This window comes from Paramisgurnus dabryanus, chromosome 9 (assembly GCF_030506205.2).
Source record: "Paramisgurnus dabryanus chromosome 9, PD_genome_1.1, whole genome shotgun sequence".
NCBI classification, from domain to species: domain Eukaryota; kingdom Metazoa; phylum Chordata; class Actinopteri; order Cypriniformes; family Cobitidae; genus Paramisgurnus; species Paramisgurnus dabryanus.
The window spans coordinates 13590889-13607030 of NC_133345.1; the positions used below are offsets into that span (position 1 = coordinate 13590889).

Sequence of the window (16142 nt, forward strand, 5' to 3'; positions counted from 1 at the left end):
TGTCTAAATATGTTTAGGTGAACTCGGGTCAGTTTTATTATGAAAGTTCATAAAACATTTATCCTTCTAACTAATAACACTGCCTACTTTTTGTTTATAGACAGATTTAATGACAAAAATGTGCATAATTAAAAGGGTAGTTAGTTTTAATGATTTGTTTGCCCTAAATAAAACTAAAAACACATAATAGACTTTTAGCTATATCTTAATTAAGTTACATATTTTAATACAAATCTTGCTATTATTTTGTTAAATAAAGTGTAAAATGTTTGGACATATCTGCTTTTACACTATTTGACCAGCAGGGGTCGCCAGCGTGTGTGCTTTTCGAACTGCTTCGAAAAACTGAATCAATTCTCGAAGCAATTGGTTCAATTGATTCGAAGCTTCGAAAAGCTTCATTTCTCCCATCACTACCATTATCCACAGTTGATGGCGGTAATGCTCTTTTAAGAATACGAGCCGCCAATAAGCTCAAAGAAGAAGAAGACGTCATTGGTAGAAGCGGGAAATGGATGCGGCAGAAGTTGAGTTTCTCGCCGAGAAGGAGATGGTCAAAATTATTCCCAACTTTAGTCTCGACAAAATCTATTTAATCGGGGTACGTAACGTTGTGATATATATATTATTTCTGTATCCATAGTTTTTTCATCCGCTGGCTGTTTAATATGTCACCAAACACATTAACGTTAATATCCGTCTTTATCGATGTCTAATCGTGGTATTAAGGTGTTTTGTACACATTTACCAGGTATAGTAACATTGTGCCAATGAGTTTGTAAGTATATTCTTATGCAAGTATGGCAATATTGATGTATTTACCGTTACGGGATGGCAATATTCTGAAATACGCATTATACCGTGGTACATGCGTTCCTCTTCAAGCCTGCACGTGTTACACAGACATGCTAAATATGTAATACTGTGCATGTAACTGCACACTCGTGTGCTATAATGTTGTGATTGCTGTTCCTGAGTTGTGCGTCAGATGCGTGACCTGTGACGTGTATTGACTCAACTGTAGGGGGATCTGGGCCCGTTTAACCCGGGTTTGCCAGTGGAGGTCCCTGTGTGGCTGGCCCTTAATCTCAAACAGAGACACAAATGCAGGATCGTACCTCCAGAATGGATGGAAACAAGTGAGTTTCACCATTTGTCTCTGCTCGTACATCATCTTTCATGAAACCTGCATTAATTATAAATAATCTTTTTATTATAGGCAAACTAGAGGAGATCCGTGAACAGGAGCGAAAACTGGACACTTTCACTCCTATACCGAGTCCATATTACATGGAGCTTACCAAACTATTACTCAACCAGTGAGTACACAGCTAAATATGATTCAGTCAGACCAATCCCATCTTATACATGACACAAAAGTGTAAATCCAAAATTCTTAGAAAAATAAATTAAATGAGATGCATGCATTTAACCCCCCCCCCCCCACACACACACACACTTTCAGCACAAGCCATGATGAAACCACAAGGACTCCAGACTGAGACTTGAATAAACAATTAATGAACAGTGCTACCCACGTATCCATTACGTCTTTAAACAGATGTGATGTCTGACTGTTCACTGAAACAGTTTTACAACCTTTTCAGGGTTCCCGCGGGGTCTTAAAAAGCCTTAAAAGCATTGAATTTATGAATTTGGAAATAATACCTTAAAAAGACTTAAAAAAGTCTTAAATTTTGATGTCTGGGTCTTAAAAATTGTGCTGTATGTAACTTCTCCATATTGTATTTTTCCTTAAAAGTTTCTTTGTCAACCACATTTTGATTAAATCAGGGATGCAAACACATCGCTTTTCAGCGCCTGCGCCTTTTTATTATTAATGGCATTTTGGTTGCGAGCACATCGTGTCTCTACCGATGAGTCTGCTGTACGTTCACATGCTCTCTGTTTCTCGATGAATTGGGTGCGACATGAAGCGAGTTCAGCGTCACACAGGGGCGTAGCCAGTAATGGGCCAGGGCGGCACTGGCCCGCCCACATTACTCCCTGGCCCGCCCAGGCAAGTTTAATCAAAATACATTTTTTTTTTTTTTTATTCAAATGTATTTAAGAAAATAAATTAATATAAACCTGATTTATTGTTGACTGGTGTGTGTTTAATTTGCTTTCTAAATAAAATTGAATTGTTAAAGCAAGTTGTAGGAAGCCTCCGGAACGTAATTGGTTGCTTGGTTGCTAGGGGTTCTGACACTGATCTATATAAATGACTGGATTGCGCATGACGTCACACTTGTGAAGCCACCGCGCCGCCATGTTGGTATACCCAAACGTTCTATTAAATCAATGGACGTTATCAGATTTTAATGATAAAACATCACTCTACTCGTCTTCGTTTTTATATGTGAAGTTACCCTGTACATTATTACAACACAAACGTCCAAAGCATGTAAATAGTTATTTACTGAAAGCTGTACATTTTGCGTTTTAAACAGTTATTATACATTCATCTTTATTACAGTATCAGATCAGCAGACAGACCGCAGCATATTTAGTATTAATGACAATAAACGTGCTCATTCTGAAATCTAAATAAATAATCATACTTTGTACCGTATGTGCATGCAATAATTTGCTAGTTTTGTAATGTTATCTAAACTTACAAGTTACCCAAACTTATTTAGAGAAATAACGCCGTCACAGTGTAGCTGAATGTCAAACAAAACTTTATTTATACCCGTGTCATTAACAAATGCAACAGACACACTCACATTAACGGTTTTTTATAAATCCATTATCCTGCCCGATTAAAACAAACATTGCAAATAACAACAGAATTAACAAATAATTACGGTACACATATCCTAAAAATTAACCTTGTGTAACTGATACGCTGTAAAGGGGGTAAATTTTGATCATGATTTTGAATGGAAGTCAATGACGCTCTCTGCCGGTTGGGTATACCAAGATGGCGGCTCGAACTCTGCGCTGGCTTCACCTCACGCAGTTACATCAAGCGTTCTATGCGCAATCCAGTCATTTATATAGATCAGTGGGTTCTGACCGGTAGGCTCTGTGGGTGGAGCGGCGGGCTCTGGCAGCTAGCCAGCTAGCTAACTTTGCTAACTGCTTTTTTATCTTTGTCACAATAATGGCTAAAGTTTCTTTAATGTGTTATTTAAAAAAGCAAGAGTTGAGGAAGACGATACGCCACTGCCTCCATCTGCCGAGTCCTACCAGCTCAGTTCTTCAGACTCATCAACCCACAAGGCGGCTAGTCAGGCGCTGGTGGCGCCGCTTGCCGCTCTCTCCCTGGAGGCAGTTCCGTTCCAGTGCGCTCTCCCGGTCAGCCTGACACAGGTTGACCCGCCGATCTAACGGCAATTGATGAACCACGTACAACCCAATTTGAATTCATGAGTACTACCCGCCTCAATAACCTGTGCCTTTTGTTTTTTGAAAAATAACTCTGTGACTCTTTGGACTATAATTAGATCATTTCTGTTTTCAACAATAAACCCAGGGGCTTGCGTCTTGTTTTGTAGAATGAAAACAACAAAGGTAGGCCTGTTGTTTAACTCATTTCCTTAATTTTTGCTCGTGAAGTGATTTAACCAAGTGGTGTGTTGTGTATAGATGTATGCCTTATAGGTTAACTTACATTGTTTAATTTAAACGAGTTGCTATTTTTTGGCACAAAAGCTTAATTTCCACCAGGGTGATTGCACTGTATATGGTTGATTTAATATAAATTAGGCAGTGTGTTGTTATTTATTTCAGACGTGCTCTGCTGAGAGTTTTCATTATTTAAATTTCCTGTTAGTTTTAGCCTACTTTATTTCAGGTGAACTGTTTTTGCACTACTGACTAGCCTAAATAAGACTGCCTGGCCTGGTTTGTCCAGCCTTTATTGAGCTCTGTGTTGGTTGAACATTTTTAGACAGTGTTTTATTATTGCCTTCGCCGAAAATTGCAAAGTAAAGATGTCAGTGTTTTTTCAGATTGTCTATTCTTTTTTTCTACTCTAAGGTTTAATTATTATTTAAGTCATTTTATTCTAGGATAAACTATTGGCCCACTCACTTTTGCCCCGGCCCACCCAAAATTCAATTTCTGCCTACGCCCCTGGCGTCACATGTTTCTGAACTTGAGCAGAGTTGTATGCATAGAGGTTTTCACGGAGGACCGGGTCCGATTAACATTATGTGTAAAACCCGAGGCGATCGGAAAACGGGCGTGATCAGAGTCAGTCAGCGCTAATGTTCACGTGCAGTTTCAAGCTGCGTGCCTCCGTTTCTATTGCGATAACAACTGGCTTGGTTTGAAAGTCACGACCACGCGCTGCACTTTCTTTCTCCGTCCCTTTGTTTAATAATGTAATTATTAATGAACCATCTTTTTATATCTAAAAAGTTTGCTCAAAGATCACAAAGATGGTAGCAAAAAAGCAATGTGAATGTTAATTAAGCCCATTGCACGAGCAAAGCTCAAGCTGACTCTAGATATAAAAAACGCAAAACTCTAATATAAAGTCACCAGTCACTGGGACAGCAAGTAGACTTTTGAATCTAAAATAATAAGTGGATTAAGCTCTTTTAATCTGCAAGAGAGGAATTAAAAGAGGCACTTTTACTGCTTCTGCTCTATCTAAAAAAGGAAAGAAAACTACATAAACCATAACACACCGATTACATTTATAATCTCTAGACCTGCACTTTCTATCATTAATATACTATACATATTATTGTATTCAAAAGAGTTTGATAAAAGGGGTCATCTACACAAAGTATTGCTTCATATGTCAGTGCAAATACAGTAAAGTGTTTTGTGATGCTTTGACAAACATTGTCAGCTTTGTTCATTTATGGTTGGATTTATGAAATATAATGTGAAATTAATATAAATGAATGCAGCCAGATGGAAGGCCCTGGATACGTTGCAGGAGGTGGCCAGGAAGAAGAGGAAGAAGGAGTAAAGCAAGAAGAAGTGCTAGATAGTTCAATAAGAGTTTTGGTTTAACATAAAAAATGAAATTGAATATTCCAAATTAATGTCGGCGTCTTTTGATTTTCGAATTTCATTTTTCTCTACAGTATATACCTAGGTTGGTAGGGATGGCAGGGGTCGGTGGCAATGTAGCCTAAGTATCTGGATATTTGCCTGGGTGTGAGGGCTTAGATTACCTTTCTCTTTTTTGAACATACATGTGTTTGCATCTCTGTTTGTTTAATAAAGTAGTATAAATAAAGAGTGGCGGATCCAATAATTGAGAACGCAACACAGTCCCGGGTCACAGTACAAAATACTGCGAACACGTGATACCTTCAGTAAATGAAGATCACCACAATCATAGACTGCAACACAACACAGCAACAGGCAAAGGAGAAGTGGGAAAAATCAAAGAAAATCTCAGAAATTCCTTAACAACTTAACATTGTTTGGCAAACTTTCTTGTGGCCTACTGAAAAAGATTTTTTCACACTTGCTTGGCTTATCATCTTTTTACCCATTTCACATCGGAAAAATAAATGAACACAAGTTTAAGAATTTAGTTTTTCTTTGCTGGTAGGGACGTGAAATGGGTATTAATTTTTTATATAAATGGTCTTAAAAAGGTCTTAAAAAGACTTGAATTTAACTTGAAGAAACCTGTAGGAACCCTGCTTTTGTTATTCACATTTGAGAAGAATGTGTTTATTAAATACATGTATAAAACGTTTTTGAGAAACTGAAAAGGGTTTTGTTCTTAGCAAACCTTATGAAGTTTCCTGCTCATTTTTAAGCTGAAATTGATTATGTGAGGAGTGACAATAGCAGCAATGCGTGTGGGATGTTTAATTTAATAAGCAGCAGGTGGAGATCACTTTACAATAATAAAAAAACTGCTCTTTTCGGCATCTTATTGAACCTTAATATCAACACTACACTTTAGTGGCCACAATATATTTGTATTAATAAACAAAGCTGATTGGCTTGTTAAAATGAACTTGGTTATATTTCCTGCAGTCATCATTGAAATACAACATTTGCTGTGTGTTACTTTCCCTGTATGAAATGCCGTTTTTGTGTTCAGTGCTGCAGATAACATCCCCAGAGCTGATGAGATTCGCACGCTGGTAAAAGACATCTGGGACACACGCGTGGCCAAATTAAGACTCTCTGCTGACAGTTTTATCAGCCAGCAGGAGGCTCATGCGCAGGTAATGTGCGCAGGTTTACATATACAGTTAGGTCCATAAATATTGGGACAGAGGCACATTTTGTGTTATTTTAGCTGTTATCCAAAATTGATTCCAGTTACAGTCATATAATGAATATTGGCTTAAAGTGCACACTCTTTATTTAGAAGGTATATACCTTTTGGGAGTAGACGTCACCGTTACATCACTGCAAGCTGTGTGCACAAAGTGGTGGCAGAAAAACAGTGGAAATGAATTAGACAAGAGTAAAGCAAACTATATAACTCACTAGAAAATGTCTTGTTGTGCTGTTGAGTGTCAGAATAAAAATGCCTAAAAAGATGACCTTCAGTTTTATAGTATATCGTCGTCGAAGACACCATTTTAATGATAAATGTAGGTGTTTATGGTTGCAATAAGCCCTTAAACGGACAGACTGGAGTGATGAAATCATTTGAAAATCTTTTAATAATTAGAATAGAAAATAATTAGAGAAGATGTCCGGTGTTCTGTCGAAGTCTGTTCCCTCTGTGTGTTTCTTATAGCGTTTTTATCACGTTACATTTATAATTTATTTAGAAAGATTAAAGATTTAAATGAGTTTATAATATCAATAATATCACCATTTATTAAATATTTCATAATTTTTCTGTTTTCTATTACTTCTTTTTACCTTGAGTCTTAGCTTATGTCTTCTTGTTCTAAAATGATGATGTTTACATATTTATTAAATATATAAATATAGCACACACACAATGTAAAGTGTTATTATTACATAAACAGGCCTATGCATATTAATTTCTATGTAAAATAGTAGTTTATATTAGTTTTAGAACAAACACGTAGGCTATAAATATAAGGAAGAAATTGAAAACAGGAAAATGATTAAATATTTAATAAAAGATATTATAAAGAATACATGATAGTATTGCTTTTATTTGTACTTTAGCGGGTCATGCTGTAAAAATAATTGATTTACCAATAAAGAACAATACATATACATTACATACATGCACACATATCAGTAGCCAAGCCTTTTAAACTTTTAATTTATCTAAAAAATAACGTAACGTGATGAAAACGCTACAAGAAACATTACACTTTGAAATATAGGGGAAACAGACTACGCCCGAACACCGGATCCATAAAAATCACAGTTTAACACTTAAACACTTCACAGCGCTATTGCAGAGCTTTCACTTTCTGCCACCAGTTTGTTGACACCCACAAAAAAAGTCATCTCTGTTTGCAAACTTGCAAAAGGTCAATTAACGTTCAAACTGGCTGAAGAATTTAGGAATTACAGCTGTTTAATATGCAGTTCCCCTTTTTTAAAGGGACAGTTGACTTAAAAGCTGTTTTATGGACATGTATTGTCTGTTTGTTAAATAATTTCCTCATAAAAAAGCATGTTAAAGGTCTGGAGTTGATTGTAAAGGGCGATTTATAGTCGTGCGTAGGTCCTACGGCGTAGCAGTGACGGCGTAGGTTCCGCGTCGGTTTTCATTTATACTTGTGCGTCGCCGTCCGCGTCGACGTGCAAACACACGCGAAACCGCTGGTTGGCAGTAATCACGCGTGTAACCACATTAGCAGCAGAAGTCGTCACAGAAGAAGAAGCTAAGCAAGTTAACCCACAAATGAAGAAGAAATAGCAACTTGTTGTGTATAATTTTAGAAGACCAGCAATGATGGAAGTAAATCAACAACGACTTTTGATGCAGTTTGAGTTAAATCACTCCTCAACTTGGCTCATCTTTGTTTTCACCGTCTCAAACGGAAATACCTATGACACAGTTTTTTTAAACTGACGGGAGGGGTTCTGGTGGACCAATCACAGTGCTTACGGTCCGCGTAGAGCCGACACTCTTAGAAATTTTGTGAGGTGCGCGTCAGGCTACGCAGAGCTACGCACAGGCTACGGCGTAGGACCTACGCACAACTATAAATCGCCCTTAAGTGTGGCATATGGAAACTGTGGCTGTGAACCCACATCATGTGGTTCAGGGAGATCTCCTTACAAGTGATACAGAAACAAGGTAGGTTTCAAAAACACCACAAATCCTTAAGAAAGATAGCAGGAACATTAAGAGTGACCAGATCAACAATTTGGTTAATTCTGACTAAAGAACAACACACTGGTGAGCTCAGCAACAAACAAATCCTGGACGTCCATACCAGATAACAGTGGTGGATGATGGTATTATCCTCTCCATGATAAAGAAAAAACCCTTCACAACATCACGAGGAACTAAAAATGTATCTGGATGTCTCTGTCTTCTGTTACATCACCAAAAAACTCCTAGTGCCTTAGTTAACTATGCATGGAGATGCAATCCCACTGCCTGAACACTGTTCTACTGAAGATGTTGTCTGTTGATATCATGAGATGCTCTTGGCCTTCATCATTTTTATTCTCATTATTCTTATACAGGTTGATAGTAGTTTTAACTCTTTAAATAAAGCTTTTTTAGAGCTTGTCTGAGTTTTTATGGAGTCTAATCCCGACTTTCTATTCTTGTGGCTTTTGTATCTTGTGCATTTCTCCTTGTAATATCTTCTCTTTATTGTTTTGATTGACAATGCCACCTTTACCTTCTGGAGAGTGTTATTATTCATTTGTTTGCACATTGTAAAGTGTATTTTTTTCCTTCATCATGGAGAGGATAATGCCATCATCCACCACTGTTATCTGGTATGGACGTCCAGGATTTGTTTGTTGCTGAGCTCATCAGTGTGTTGTTCTTTAGTCAGGATGTAACAAATTGTTGATCTGGCCACTCTTAATGTTCCTGCTATCTCTCTGATGGATTTGTTCTGTTTTTAAAACCTACCTTGTGTCTGTATCACTTGCATGGAGATCTCCTTGAACCACATGATTTGGGTTTACAGCCACAGCTTCCAATTGCAAATGTCACACTTGAATCAACTCCAGACTTTTAACATGCTTCATTTGAGGAAATCATTAAACAAATTGTCAATAAATGTCCATAAAACAGCTTTAAGTCAACTGTCCCATTGCTTGCTGTATGGCCCCTTTAGAGCTACATATTAAAGAGCTGTAATTCTTAAATCCTTCTGCAAATTTGAACATTGAATACCCTCTCTAAATAAAGTTGAGAGTGTGCACTTTAAGCCAATATTCATTATATGACCGTAACTGGAATAAATTTTGGTGAACAGCTAAAATAACACAAAATGTGCCTCTGTCCCAATATTTATGGACCTAACTGTATGAGATAAGAACAGCAAACAAACTCATGCCATATATCAGGTTGTTGTGTAAAAACATGGTCTAGTTTTTCCATTTTTGCTACAAGTCTTAACTCTTGCAGGACCTATTTAAATATTATTTTTGGTTAAGTTATAAAGCAGAACATACAGATCTGATTCCGATTTACTGTAAAAGTCTCATATATTATCTCTCTCTCTCTCTCTAGCTGGATAATCTCACGCTGATGGAGATCAATACCACACGCTCCTTTCTGCTGGACTCTCTGAACTACATGTATAAACTGCGTTCAAACATGCAGCCGAGCAGAACTAATGACTATTGATGCGATCTCATGCAATGGACTGATCTGTCCGCTTTAGCTTCATGTGATCATGTTTTGAAGCTGATCTATGAACTGTCTGTATCTTTAGGCCTTTCTAAAACAATATGAAAATGTACAACTTTACTGAAATTTAGCAGGCTAATCTTAAACTAGTTTTTGCTTTGCAAGATTAAAGTGGTTTGTTGATTGTTTGTTTTTTGTTTTGTTTTTGTTTTTGAAGTTACTGCCATTTGACCGGATCATTGTGTGGACAGTGACTGATGCTGTTGAGCTGGTGTGTTTTGTAAAAGTCCTTAGACTGTGAACAGTGGTGGGACTTGAGTTGTAAAAAAGTTACAGGAAGGCCAACATGTTTCATTAGGCCATTATAAATACTGTTCATTCTGTATTTTATGAATGGCAACAGTATTTACCTCACCATAGATTCTAATAACGAACTGTCACTTGTAGTTTGAAGTTTAACAAAAAGCTCACCAATAAACTGAATGGTTTCAAGGATGTTTATGAATTCTGCTTTTGCGTGAAGTTTGCTCTGCCGACAGATTCCGTGTGCTTTGTACGTCTAGTGTGGTGAAGCTGTTTTCAGTGTGAATCATTCACTCTGAAAACAGCTTCACCACACTAGACGTATATTCACTGAATGACAGAATTAAGTTTCGTCCCTGCTGTCATTAGTGATTGATACGTTACTGACAGTAATCCATATAATATGTTCTTTAGGAAGACAGACAGCAGTCTGTCTGTCTTCCTAAAGAACATATCATATGGATACTGATATCTAACTAGGCAATTACAACCATAGTATTAATCCTATTCAGCGCAATTTGTGATGAAGTGGGAATTGTTTTCATTAAAATAAATCAGGAACCTACCAGACATGGGGACTTGGTGACTTGGACTCGAGTCACTATTTTTGTGACTTGACAAAAAATAAAATACTTGAGACTTGACTCGGACTTGGAAGTTAAAGACTCGGGACTTGACTTGAGACATGATGACTTGAGTGTAAATCACATCATGTTTTCAGTTTGAATATAAAATATATAAATTATTTTTCTGGGTGCATGTTTGAGAGAGAGAGAGAGAGAGAGAAGAAATGTAACAAAGTTTAATGTTGAACGTAAACTGTGTTTGAGAGAGAGGAAGGTTTTTAGAGAGGAGTGTTATGTTAAGCTGTTATTTGTTTTATGGACTCAATGGTGAAAATTTCAAACACGGTTGGCAGAAGTGAAAAATAAATAATTTATGAAGTAACAATTTTGTTTGATTCCATGATGTATTTTACTGAACATGAGTATTTACAATGCAAATCCAAATTATTGTAATTTACTGATAGTTACTTTCTGTATATCTTGTCTTTTCACTTTATTGAGATCAGATTCTGCAAGTAAAATTACAATAATAAGGTGACTTGACTTGACTTGCCCAAGAAAAAAAATTCTTGGGACTTTCTTGAGACTTGAAGGTTCAGACTTGAGACTGACTTGAGACTTGCACATGTGTGACTTGGTCCCATCTCTGGAACCTACTATTATGGAAAAATTATTCGAAGCTTGAACTAAATATCACAGCATTTGTAGGAATATTTTTACATTCATAATTGTAATTATAAATTATTGTACACAAACACACACAGCAGGAGAGACAAAGAGCATTCAGTGTAATGCTTAATGTTTAAAACTTTTTAATCGGTTGCTGAATCAACTTAATTTGACACTAATAATTTACATAATTCAGCAAATGGAAGTTTCGTACTTTCTGCATTTTGATGAGATACAGAAAATGGTGTTATTCCCCATTGGTTCTTACGTGTTAGCAACTCAGAAAATTTATTAAAACAGTTCCCCAGCATTAAAATGTCTGGTTGTTGCGTTTGGTTGCACTAATATAATATATACTTTCTAGGTCTGTGTTGCTTCACTGCTGATTCTTGCCATCCTTCCGTTGCCAAACTGCGCGCGCATACGCTGCCACGTCATCATTGTGTACAAACAGTTTTAAAGCTAAACATACACATATTTCAGTTTACCTTGACCAAAAATGACATCCACAATAAAATAAAAAGTAATCCAAACTCATTTTGGAAATATTTATTTTTTTTGTCTGAAATTACAGCAATATATTCATAAATACCTAAATACTACACTCAACAAAGCATATATAACATTACAATGACTTCAAACAAGTACATAAAAAAAGAAAAAAAAAACATGGTTTCACAGCATCTAGCATCGCCCTCCTTTGAGTTTGGGGTTGTCTGTGTAGATACACAGACACACAGCTGATATTGTTTAGGGCCAGCATCAGATTTGTAAACATGGTACCAGCATGGCATGAGACGAATAAACTGATGGCACGTCTCCCTGGGGTAAATCGTCCAGACAAATGACAATGCGACCAAAATCCTTACGAGATGCATTTCATGGTTTTAACCTTGTGCTGTAAGAGTTATGGCAAATGCAGATTTTAAAAGACGGCATGCTGTATGTTGTGGGTGTGTGTGTGTGTTGAATCAAGCACATGATGAGGGTAAGGTGAAGTGTCAGCGGCCACCGAAAACAAAACAGGTGTGTCATTCTTAGATTGTACTTGGCAGATAAGGATATTCCAGGCAGTATAGAGTTTTAAGGCCTATATTCAAAGGTTTGTATTGTTGTCATGATAGAATCAGTCCTCGAAAAACAATGAATACAACAATTATATATTTAATTGGCAAACAAGCACGTTGTTAGGCTTCCTTTGGAATCTTGCAATTCATTTGTGTTATGTGTTAGCGCACAGCAGGATGATCAATCGCTTCATCAGTTTTTCTATATTTTTGGGATGCCACCTCTTAAACTTTGGCACGGTACTCATAAAGGGCAAAAACATTTCCAATCAATCAATCGGTTTCTGAAACAAATAATTACTTTTTTTTTCGTACAGTAGCCTATGGATTTCCTGGGCTGTTTTCTCTCTCTGTAAACAGGTGAGATATATTTGAGAATACATTCTATGTAATATAGACTGTAAATTTAATTTGAATGCATCCACAAAGACATAAATCCAAAAGAGACCACATGCTGCTTTATGTCTTTAAAAGAAAACGCAGTGTAATCATCTGGACCTTTGTGAGACAGATGGCCACTAGCTATTGTAGCAGTTAAGATGAACAGCCTCATGGGTAAAGAGGATCTGAAGTTGGCGGTGGGTCCTGGGGACGTTGCTACTGTAGTTTAGGAAGAGGAAATGATGTCATCACTCAACATGTCCTTTACAGCAGCCGAACAAACACTAAAAGCAAGCCTTTATCTTAACGTCCAAAAGCCTTAATATATTAGAAAACATGGCAGGCTTTTTCCTCTTTAAAAGAACAATGAATTAAGTCATTAAAAACATACAAAATTTTGATATTTACTGTACAATACAGTGCTGAAGCACCTCTTTAAAAACTTTATTCTAAATCTTGAAGTAAAACATTTTCCTTTATCTATTTGATGTTCTCTTTGTTTCAATTTGCATTTTCCTTCCCAAGATCAAAAAGAGTCACCTGTCACAAAGTACCTCCAGAGAGTTCTTCAGGATATTTGTGTCTTTAAGTGCATTCCTAGATATCCATGGACGGGGACGAAATGGCAGGTTGGCAGAGCTGCATTGTGATTGCCGTTCTGCTCTGGCTTTGACAACGGGGCTGGTCCTGTGGTAGATACATTTGGAGGTTTCTTGTATTTGCCCACGGGATGACAAGGAAGATCGGTTTCTAACCCTCTCTTCTCCAGCCGACAAGAGTCAGGGTGGGGGAAGGGGGGTTTGGCCTGGATGTGTGGGATGGTCTGAGCAGGTGGGTGGTTAGTGGTGCTGTAAGGTGTCACCTGGGTGAATAGCCTTTGAAGTGAGTCCTGGACCAGGGGGTCTGCGGCAGTGTCAGACACTTTTTAAAGTGCTCCAGCTCTGCCTGTAGCTTCTCCCTCTCAGCAGCCAACTTCTGCTTCTGAGCCATCAGCTCCTGACACACAAAAACACAACCGCTGCTCAAATAATGATAACAACGGATGACTGAATCATAAACAGTGAATTTAAAAAGTGTACAGTAGACTAGACTGGTAAAGTGTAGAGCAGACTGGCGCACTATGCTGTAAGAGGCGTGCCGTAGTAAGGATGTGCGCGTCATGGCAACATGAAGTTATGCCTCAGCTTTTTAAAACGCGAGCGTTTACATGCAGATTTACATTCATTCAACAAGAAATGTCGGCAAATTGAAATGATGCAGAGATCTGGGAGCTCATCACTATCTGCGCTGAAGCGGAGATCATTCAGCAGCATAAAAGAATAGTGCGTCACACGCTCCTATGAGCTTATAATAAACAAAATGCATGTGCATCACCGCATAGAGGAAATATCGTTCAGCTCCTTAAAACACGGGTTTTAAATGCACATTAACATTCACGATGAGAAATGTCTGGAAACTGAAATGAAGCTGAGATCATTCACGAGCATACTAGAACAGCGCGTAACGGCTTCTTTTATAATCTTACCAAGCGCCGGCTTTAAACATGTCACATGTCTTTACGGCATCTGTGTGAAAGCACGCACAAATTCCAAAAAAAAAACTATCGGCTTTGTGAATGAACCAAAAATCAAACTATGCCAGACAAATCCTGGATGCATTTTCCGTTTTTAACCAAACCTTGCCCCAGCGTGATGGTCCCCCCTCCCTACTCTCCCAGAAGCACAAACCGATCAAAGCCCGGGCACGCTTTCGTAATTAGGATGCGATTGTTTTGAAGAAAACAGGAAGTAACGTGCTCTCTTAACACTGGAGCCCATTGTAATGTTAAGGCTGTGTTTTTTATTTGAGTCATTTGGTGCGCGATGCGATGACACACAGTCCTCTCACATGCCATCATTTTGCTTAGTTGATCTGTCGCATGTGCCACTCAGACATTCACGTAACTCTGCTGCGGGCATCAGAAGGGTTTTACAAAGACAGATGAAGGTGAGTGGTCGCGCAATTGACGTCTCTCCATTTGAAGATGCCACACTCTGGCACGATTTGCGATCACTGCACCTGAGCTCAAGTGAACCACAATAAAGCCCACCTTTGCAAGCCGGCTAGGGTGTGATTAACAATACCACGCCCGGGCATGGTACAGTGCGATCACACTAGTCAAACGAGTATGGATATTTGTGCCCAAAGAGGTTTGTTTGTGTCAGTGTTTGTGTCTTACCCCCATCGAGTGTGAGAGCTGTTCTGCTGTTAAGCTGAGATTATAGTGATGAGTCTCCAGCCGTCTACACTGATTGTGAAGAACCTGCCTCTCAATACTTTGCTCTGGGGAGGGGGAGAGAGAGAGAGAGAGATCTGAGGTTATGTACTGTAATAGACAGGAAGACCATTGCACTAATAATTTAAAGGCATGGGCAAAGAAACAACTTTCACACTGACACCCATTAGCTACACCCAACAGTAAGCCATTTTTGATTTTAAGAAAACTGCATGGCGTAAACTTTTAAATACTCCTGGGGGAAGGGTGTGAAACTCAATCACAGAATGGTAGTAAAACTGACTACTGAATGTTTTAATCAGAGATATGAATTGAATACTGTACATTTTCTTAATAAAACATTAAGTACATTAGTTTAAATGAATTCACCCCACAAGACTATTTTTATAAGCATGAACCTTGAAGGGTAGAGGGGGGTGTTGTTGCTACAAATTATAATAAAAAATATTCAAAGTAAATCTGTATCAAACACTTAACTACACTTTAATTCATTTGAAATAATGTTGCTAAATATGGATTTAACTAGGGGTGTGACGAGATTGCGAGATTAAATGTGTCTTGCGAGATTAATTATGTCTCGTGGAGGTGAAGTGCTGGCCGTTTCTTTCTCAAATTAAATACAGCATCTTTCGGAGGTCGCATTTGTACTCTGCATGTACGTCATAAAGACTTTACACTGGCTACCACTAAAATATTGCATACATTGTCAAATATAGCTAGTCATCTATAAATCCTTAAATGGCCTCTGTATCTTTGAGTATTATTATTATCAGAAAGAGTTTTTTCAACCCCTTGGGGGTCAACTGACATTAGCTTAACTTAGAACTATGTTACGTTATGCATATGTTATATTATTACTTGGCTCACTAGTACGGTTTAATCTTAGACGCTATACTTTGCTACTTGGTTGTCCTATGATTTTTCCATTTTTATTAATGTAAAGCTGATTTGGAACAATCAAACAATTGTGAAAACCACTATATTTCTTATAATTACATTTAAATTGAGTCATTTAGTAGACGCTTTTGTCCAAAGCGACTTACAAATGAGGTAAACAATAGAAGCAATTATAGCAACACAAGAACAGCAATACATAAGTGCACTGGAAATAGTCTCATCAAGTCTAAAACAACATCCATAGCCAAGGGTTGGTTAGTACAATTTTTTTTAAGTAATAGGAAAAA

General features: G+C 37.7%; 2 protein-coding genes across 4 annotated transcripts in view; one reads left to right on the forward strand and one right to left on the reverse strand.

Annotated features, from left to right (window-relative positions):
- Nucleotides 1–441: 441 nt before the first annotated feature.
- gins2 (GINS complex subunit 2) lies at nt 442–10194 on the forward strand. The gene is made up of 5 exons (XM_065270024.2): nt 442–601; nt 1025–1139; nt 1220–1319; nt 6032–6158; nt 9578–10194. Exons 1-5 carry the CDS (start codon nt 512–514, stop codon nt 9692–9694), a joined length of 549 nt encoding a protein of 182 aa, XP_065126096.1. The 5' UTR covers nt 442–511; the 3' UTR covers nt 9695–10194.
- Nucleotides 10195–11769: 1575 nt separating this feature from the next.
- The window catches only part of gse1b (Gse1 coiled-coil protein b), a 174372-nt gene continuing 169999 nt past the window's right edge, over nt 11770–16142 (reverse strand). For all 3 annotated transcript variants that reach the window (XM_073815714.1, XM_065275759.1, XM_065275760.2), the window contains 2 exons: nt 14902–15005; nt 11770–13679 (listed from right to left, as the gene is read on the reverse strand). In XM_073815714.1, the coding sequence (XP_073671815.1) occupies nt 13542–13679; nt 14902–15005 (242 nt within the window). In that variant the 3' untranslated portion in view covers nt 11770–13541. The remainder of the gene's footprint in view (nt 13680–14901; nt 15006–16142) is intronic.

Excerpts from the sequence above, each read along its gene's own strand:
- gins2 (XM_065270024.2), top strand. The coding sequence starts at position 512 with ATGGATGCGGCAGAAGTTGAGTTTCTCGCCGAGAAGGAGATGGTCAAA. Across the intron at positions 602-1,024 it reads ACAAAATCTATTTAATCGGG|GGGGATCTGGGCCCGTTTAA; the intron begins GTACGTAACGTT and ends ACTCAACTGTAG. Across the intron at positions 1,320-6,031 it reads ACCAAACTATTACTCAACCA|TGCTGCAGATAACATCCCCA; the intron begins GTGAGTACACAG and ends TTTTGTGTTCAG.